Raw genomic sequence first — 7581 nt, forward strand, 5'->3', positions numbered from 1 at the left:
GCACGTGATGGTTGCCGCATCGCAGAATGACGCAGAGAGACTCGCACAAGCCGTCGCTTCCAACCTTACCGACGACAAGGTATATGACACTCACTCACCCAACCCCTTCACACCTTTGGCGTGTAGTCGACGACGTCAACCTCTTTGACGTCGATGTCCACCAGCCGCGAAACCACGGCGATGGCGCCGCCCTTGAAGCACTCGGTCAGCAGCAGCTCGAGCTCGGTAATGTGCTGGGATTGTCTTGAACGTCTCTGTTGAAACGATACTGTGTAGTCCATGTCATCGTCCTCGTCACGGACAATGTCCAGCAGTGTACCATGTTCAGTGTGCAAGACGCGCTACGCTATATCTGCCGAGCGCTGCAGCAAGTGCAACGAAATGCTGCCGGACGCATCCGCCAAGCTCACGCTTTTGCTCAAGCGCGCCAAGGTGGCCAACGCCAACGGCTTCTCGGTCGACGTCTCGATCGAATGTGGTTGCGAGGCGATCTACGCCATGACGGATGCGACGTGCACCGACCCCGATTGCGGCGACGACCTGCCGGACGACGCCGAGAAGCTGCGCATCCTCGCACGTCGCTTGGACATGGCCACGGGCGCCATGTAAGCTGCATCCGAGAGATCCATTTGGCTTTACCGAAGACTAGAACGTTTGTTTCTGCATGTAATCTCCATTTCTTTCGAATACATTTGTCTCGCACTCGCAATTTATGACTTTACGACTCGACCGTCAACGAAAAGACGGATTTCCCACACAATCCCTTTACACTCCGGCTCAAGCCACCAACGAGGGCTATCTTGTCGAGTGCCCCAAAACGACATTTGCAATAGCAGCAGTATATATGTACTATACTAGTACAACTATTGAACAATAGCATAAAGACGCTACGTGATCGGCTGCACCGCGCGCCACTGCTCGAGGAGCGTCGCCATGGTTGCACACGGCGTCGCCAGCACATCAACAGGCGTTCCCAACGCTGCCACGCGTCCGTGCTCCAAGATGAGGACGCGGTCCGACGTCAGGATCGTGTTGAGCCGATGCGTCACTGTGAGCACCGTGCGCTCAGCACACTCGGCCCGCACCGCCTGTCGCAAGCTCTCGATAGGTATCTCGCGACACAAATGACGTACCTCTTGGAGCGCATAGTCCTTTGGCGTCGCCCACGAGACCGCCGCGGGCTCGTCCAGACACACGATCGACGCGTTCTTGAGCCAAATGCGCGCGCAGCAGAGCAGCTGTCGCTCGATGACGGTAAAGTTGCGGCCGCGCGTCGTCACCGGCTCATCCAGTGACGAAACCATACTCACGAGCTGGGCGCGGCGCAGTGCCGCCCAAAGGCGGTCATCGCCAAAGATGCCAAATGGATCCAAGTTGCTGCGCACCGTGCCTAGTATCAATGTATCAACGTATCAGAGACACCATAGGAGATCCGTGGTGGTACCTGAAAAGAGAATCGGGTCTTGGGGAATGTACGCGACTTGGCGCCGGGCATCGTGAAGCCCCATCGATGCAATGTCGACACCATCGATGCGAATGACGCCAGCGTCGAGCTCAAGCAGACGCATCAGCGCCATCACAAGGCTGCTTTTGCCCGACCCCGATGCGCCCACCACGGCGATCTTCTCGTGGGCGACGACGTCGAACGAGAGGTGGGTCAGCGCCGGCGCCTCGTGTGGCTGGTAGCGCACTTCAACATTCTCAAACGTCAGGCGACCGCGCTTCTCACTCTCGAGGCCACGAAGCGAGAGGTCGCTTGTCAGCGGCGCCTCCATCGGGAGGTTGTCATAGCTCTCGAGTCGCTGCAGCGCAGCATGGGAGCCTTGCACTTGAGCTAGGACGCGCAGTGCCCAGTGAAGCGTCGGTGTCAGCTGCAGAGCGTAGTAGAGAGCCATCGCCACTAGCGGCAAGGGCGCCATGCCGGAGGCTTTCGAGTTGACGACAAGGGCAGCAGCCAAGGCACTCAGCGTCGCGCCAAGCCACTCGACCCGGACTGCGAGCCAGTGGTTGGTCGCCGTCACCACCACGTGCACGCGCTGATGCGCATCAAGGAGCGCGTAGTAGTTGGCGCTGCAGTGGCCCTCGATGCGGTAGGCGTGAAGCGACCGAAGACCGAGAAGGCACTCGCGGACGTACGCCGTCATCGCCTCCCGCGTGGCCGCTTCGAGTCGTTGGAGGGCGTTGGCCGACGGCACGTACGCTCGCTGCAGTGCGTAGAGCGCCGCCATTGCTGGAAGGACGGCCAGTGCGAACCACGGCGTCACGAGCATGACAAGACCAACGGTTGTCCCGATAAGCAAAAGCGTGTGCAGTAGCATGTGCATGGTCGACGGCACCTCGAGGTCGACGACGGCGATGTCGGACGCCAGCGTTGCGAGCAGCGCCGAGACGGGTGATGGCTCGAAAAAGCTGAGCGGAGCGCGGAGAAGGTGCCACAGCGAAGTGTGAAAGAGGCGCTGGCTGCCGACGCGACCTCGACGGTACGAGATGGCCGACCGCATGTAGAGCAGACCAATATACAGCGCATGTCCCGTAGCAAAGACGTAGAGACCGAGGAGCGACTCGTCAAAGCCGAGGTACGATGTCGCAAGAACCGTGGTGGCCTGGGCACTCAGATACCAAACGAACGATGTGGCGGCGAGGCCATAGCCGCCACATGCTCGTAGGTACCGCTTGTAGACGCCCGAGTGCTCTTTGAGGCTTGCGACAGCGTCCGTGAGCGTCGGCAACAGCGGCGTTGGGTCGGGCGACACGAAATCTTGTCCTGTTGGCGCGGGTTCAAGTCTCACTGCTGCATCGTCGAGTAGCGTGTGCGACTGCAGTAGGTCGTGGATCGGTCCGTCGTCACAGAGCACGGTTGTGATCGAGCCTTGCTCAACGACGACACCATCCTCGAGCAGCACGACCGAGTCGCAGAGTGGGACAAACGCCAAGGCATTCGTGACCCAGAGGATGCACTTGCGCCGGAGAAGACCGCGGAGGCAGCGACCAAAGATATGGTCGCGTGTCGCAGAGGCCATGGACGCAAAAATGTCATCTAGTAGGTAGACGTCCGCATTTTGGTAGACCGCACGAGCCAGCGCGATGCGCACGTGCAGACTCGGGTCCACCGAAGCCGGAACGCTGTCCATGTTGGTCTCGTCGTGGTCGGGGAAGAGCGCGCTGTTGTCGAGCACGAGCGACGTCAGACCCGTAACGTCCATGACGCACGCGTACCAGGACGCCTCCCACGGCTTGCCAAACAACACGTTCTCCTTGATGCTTGTGTGGCGCAAGAATGGCTTTTGCGCGACGTACGCAAAGGCGCCGCGGGCCATGACGCGGCCCGACGTGCAGTGGACCTCGTTGAGGAGCGCGTTGAGCAGCGTCGACTTGCCACTGTTGTGCGGGCCAAGAATCGCGCAGAGCTCGCCGGCGCGGACGTAGAGGTCGATGCCCCGCATCTGCCAGAGGCCATTCGATGCTGACGAGAACGAGGCTTCGGCCGCGTCTATCGATGGCAGCTGCCAGCTCAAGTCGGCGTCTTCAAAGCGCACTCCAATCGCACTGAGCGTTCCGACCGTGAGCCGTCGTTGGTCGACCTCAACAAGAAAGGCTGTGATGCGATCCAAGCTCGCCGACGCTTCTGAGAGCGTCGAGAACACCTGCGGCAAGAGCGCGATCGGTGTCCGGAGCATCTGGAGAAGCAGCAAGCTCGGAAGGACGGTCGCCAAGTTCAGCGCTGCGCCCGTGAGATAGACGTGGCTCCCCATCACGGCCATTGCCATGAGAAGCGGCGTCGCGTCAAATAGCGTGGTCGAAAGACTGCGGAGCCGGGCGACGAGCGTCAGTTGCTTGAGCTCGGCGTCGCGCAAGGTCGACAGGCGCGCGAGGCAGTGCTCTTCCCACGTCTGCATCTTGACCATCTAGAGATCGCATGACAATAGCTTCCAACAAGCCGATTAATGGACCTTGAGACCGCGCAGTGTCTCGTCGCATGTGTGCTGGCGCGACGATGCAAGCGTGTGCAGCTGGGCGTGCGCGGCCGTGGCTTTGGTCGCGAGGCAGGAGCTGAGCGGCGTCATAATGACAGCAACAGCAATGCCCACAAAGGTAGCGACGCCAACAAACGAGTAGAGCAAGTACGTGGCCATGCAGATCTACATATATCGTAAGAAAAGTTTCAATCTGTCAAAAGAGTATCAACCTGCAGCGTCGCGTACCACAGCGCGTGGAGATACGGCGACGCATCGCGGAGCTTTTGGACGTCGGTCGTGACGAGGCCCACGATCGAAGCAGACGACGTCTGCTGCCGCACCGAGAGCGCGAGGTGCAGCGCCTTGTCGTACGTCATTGCCACGAGCGCACTCTTGACGTACAGGCCAACGTCGGCGCAGTAGCAAAAGTACTGGCGCAGAAATGCCGACTGCGCGAGGCTAACGCCAAAGAGGATACTCACGTACATGTAGCCTTGTGCCATTGGCACGTCCGACGCCATAAAGTGCAGCAGCGCGGCCAAGACCATGGGTGTGACGAACTGGAGCACGTCGGCGAGCAGCTTCATGCAGCCAGCGAGGAAGAAGGGTCGACCAAACGCCTTGAGGAGGCAGAGCCAGACGCGCGGCTGGACGCGACGCTTCTCGGGGCCCCACTGCTGCTTGAAGTGGAGCGCGATAACGTGGGCGCGGCTGGCCGGGTCCAGCGAGCAGAGGTCGTCCATCTCGAGCGGGCGCGCCTGGCCGAGGTAGAGCAATGGCGTGAGCCACGACACCCATAGCGCATGGCGGCTGCCGCCGGCTATGGGCGGCCTCGACGCGCTGGGGCGACGCCCGCCATGCAGCAGCGGCTTGGACTCCATCGTCGCTTCGCCTCGACCGTTGCGATCTTCCACGATCTTTGGTGGCTGGCGACCTGCGAGATTCGATATCATATGCATTGCAGGAGGTTTCGGACACTCCGGCTGGTCATCTGCAAGTTGATCGCAGTGGACCAATACACTGGATGAACTCGAAGGTACCGAGATGATGCACGCCCGTGGCGACACGCAGACCTAGGGCGGGCAACTCTTTTTCGCGGCGCTTGAAGGCCGCCTCGACGACGTCACGAGGTTGTTGGACGACGGTGTCGCCGCCGACTGGACGTGCGCGGTACGCAGATGCGCACACGCTGCGTACTCACCGTGCCATGCTCAGGCGTTGGCTGGCTCCACTGCGCTCTTTGGGGCGAGCCAGAATGGGCACGATGCAGTCGTTTGCGCGCTATTGGCTGCCAACGCCGCCGTGAACCATACCACGCATGTATGTCGTCTTGCACCCAACGGTGTTTTCGATCATGGCGTAGGAGGGCGAAACCACTTTGATGCCGGCTGCGACGCTCGGCCACGATGCCGTCGTATGCACGCTACTCGCAGCTCAAGCGGACGTCAACCAAGCCATGACGGTTTGCATCGCCCTTTTTAGCAGCCATACTGACTGTACTATGTGTAGGATACGTCGACGGCACTGGCGTTTGCTGCGTGCAATGGTCACCGAGCGATTGTCGACATGCTCGTCGCGGCCAATGCCACCGTCGACGCTCAAGTGACGGTCCGACGTTTTTTGTTTCTCGAGTTTTCGCACATTTTGCATCAATAGGCGGGGGCCACCCGCTTGTTTTTGGCAGCCCAGTGCGGGCATGCCGATGTAGTCGCGTCGCTTTTGGCAGCAAATGCGTTCGTCGACCACGCCATCGAGGTATCGTCGTCGTTGTGCATTTTTCTTGAACAAGGTGGGAATAATGTGGCAGAACGGATTCACGCCGCTGATGATCGCCGTCAAAAATGGTCATTTTGCGGTCGTTGAGGCCCTCCTCGCGGCCAATGCCTCTGTCGACCACGCAACGAGCGTACGCTTTTACTAGCGTCGTGTGAGGCTCTCAAAACGATGGCGTAGAAGGGCGAGACGGCGCTGCTCTTTGCAGTCAAATATGGTCTAACTTCGGTGGTCACAGCGCTTTTGAAGGCGCACGCGTGCGTCAACCAAGCCGGCCACGAACTCGTGCGACGTTTCCGAGTGTTGCGATCCTGTCTCTAGAACGATGTTTAGGACCGAGCGACGCCACTCGCCATCGCCTCGGACATCGGTCACCTTCCCATTGTGATGGCGCTCTTGGGCGCCAACGCGGCTGTGGACCAAACCAATTCGGTATTTCACACTTCTGTACGGTGCAAAATGATTTTTGCGATGATGACCTTAGAATGGGACGACACCCCTCTTTCTCGCGGCCCAAAATGGTCATGACGCAGTGGTCGCAGCGCTTCTTGCGGCCAACGCCGCAGTCAACCACGCCAACGACGTATGTTCCCATCGACTGCCCGCTTTTTTTTTAATGTTGACACCAGGATGGCCCGACGGCCCTATTCATCGCGTCTCAGAACGGGCACGGTGCCGTCGTCGCATCGCTCCTTGCAGCACATGCTGCCGTGAACCAAGCCGACAAAGTACGTTCTCCGTGTCCCCGATTTTATCCTTAATTTTTGGCTCGAGGATGGCGCGACGGCCCTTCTTATGGCGTCCCATATTTCTTCCTACACTGAGTAATTACGTCGTAGGCGGGGGCGTCCCCCTTGCTTTTGGCTGCCCAGAACGGACATGCCCAGGTAGTGTCGACGCTCCTGGCGCACAAGGCCAACGTCCACCTCGCCAGCTTTGTACGCATCATCCTCTTGTGTTGTTGTCTGCATTGTGCAACGTAGAATGGAGAGACCGCTCTTGATTTCGCGACGCGCTTCGGCCACGTGCATGTCGCCCGACAACTTGTGAGCGCTGGCGCGTTCGTGAACCAGCGCGCCGACGAGACGCCACCGACAGCGCCGCCTGCCCGACGCCAGCGCCTCGCCAAAACGGCCCGAATCGAAAAGTAGAAGCAACACCTGATGTACTACACACACGACAATACTGACGACGTTACGACCACTCTTACCAGTAAAAGCAAGCAACCCGCAACCATACATCTAGGTCACCGCAGAGTTGAGCCTCGCCAGGACCACCTTTGTGGCGGCACCAGTATGGACCAACCACAGTCGCCATCTCGACGTCCTTCAATCGCAAGATACGTATTTAGAGCTTGCGACGGGCGAGTGTGCCGAGCGCACGGTGCTCACAGTGACCCATCGGCTCAATCCTGACGTCGGACCGCGTCCTTATCTTGGAGCACGGACGTTTGGCCGAAATGGGACCCCTGTCGAAGTTCTGGCGACGCCGTGTGCGACCAGGACGACGCTCCTCGAGCAGTGGCGCGCTGCGTATTTCTCGACAAGGATTCCACAGCATTCATGCACACACGGCCTTAGTTGATAGGATTTGATGATGCTAAAAGCCTTGGAATTACGTGGCAGCGACAAAGTGTGGTGCAGTTATGATCAGCGTTCGTGGGCTGACATTGACGCTCTGGACACTGAAGCTCACGCCGCGTTGGTCGCAAGGTCAAAGCGACGGGCGAGGATGCGCAGCTTCTCAGCGTCGTCCAGAAGCTCCTCGCCGCACTCGGGATCGATACACGTCGGCGCCGTCATGATGTTGGTCGTCTCGCAAATGTCGCAGTCGATGCACAGGTTGATCGAGA

General features: G+C 59.5%; 3 protein-coding genes across 3 annotated transcripts; 2 read left to right on the plus strand and 1 right to left on the minus strand.

Annotated features, from left to right (window-relative positions):
• Positions 1 to 180: 180 nt before the first annotated feature.
• SDRG_15802 (hypothetical protein) lies at positions 181 to 651 on the plus strand (the record flags this gene model as incomplete). Its single annotated transcript, XM_008621984.1, has 2 exons — positions 181 to 225; positions 277 to 651. The coding sequence occupies 2 exons, from the start codon at positions 181 to 183 to the stop codon at positions 607 to 609; spliced, it is 378 nt and encodes a 125-aa protein (XP_008620206.1). The 3' UTR covers positions 610 to 651.
• A 160-nt stretch (positions 652 to 811) lies between these two features.
• On the minus strand, positions 812 to 4875 carry SDRG_15803 (hypothetical protein). Its single transcript, XM_008621985.1, has 5 exons — positions 4187 to 4875; positions 3951 to 4139; positions 1445 to 3905; positions 1134 to 1390; positions 812 to 1088 (listed from the first exon to the last, which is right to left on the minus strand). Exons 1-5 carry the CDS (start codon positions 4835 to 4837, stop codon positions 888 to 890), a joined length of 3759 nt encoding a protein of 1252 aa, XP_008620207.1. The 5' UTR covers positions 4838 to 4875; the 3' UTR covers positions 812 to 887.
• Positions 4876 to 4980: 105 nt separating this feature from the next.
• Positions 4981 to 6976, plus strand: SDRG_15804 (hypothetical protein; the record flags this gene model as incomplete). The annotated part of the gene is made up of 13 exons (XM_008621986.1): positions 4981 to 4992; positions 5034 to 5126; positions 5172 to 5276; positions 5320 to 5418; positions 5466 to 5564; positions 5613 to 5711; positions 5764 to 5862; positions 5910 to 6014; positions 6063 to 6161; positions 6214 to 6312; positions 6359 to 6457; positions 6504 to 6667; positions 6713 to 6976. The coding sequence occupies 12 exons, from the start codon at positions 4981 to 4983 to the stop codon at positions 6555 to 6557; spliced, it is 1062 nt and encodes a 353-aa protein (XP_008620208.1). The 3' UTR covers positions 6558 to 6667; positions 6713 to 6976.
• Positions 6977 to 7581: the final 605 nt, after the last annotated feature.

The sequence above is a fragment of the Saprolegnia diclina genome (genome assembly GCF_000281045.1).
Source record: "Saprolegnia diclina VS20 unplaced genomic scaffold supercont1.103, whole genome shotgun sequence".
Taxonomy (NCBI): Eukaryota; Oomycota; class Saprolegniomycetes; order Saprolegniales; family Saprolegniaceae; genus Saprolegnia; species Saprolegnia diclina.

Bases quoted from the DNA above. Each gene is read 5' to 3' on its own strand.
- SDRG_15803 (XM_008621985.1), bottom strand. From the start codon at position 4,837: ATGGAGTCCAAGCCGCTGCTGCATGGCGGGCGTCGCCCCAGCGCGTCG. The intron at 3,906-3,950 runs GTCCATTAATCG...TGCGATCTCTAG, and splicing joins AGACACTGCGCGGTCTCAAG to ATGGTCAAGATGCAGACGTG. The intron at 1,391-1,444 runs GTACCACCACGG...CATTGATACTAG, and splicing joins AGACCCGATTCTCTTTTCAG to GCACGGTGCGCAGCAACTTG.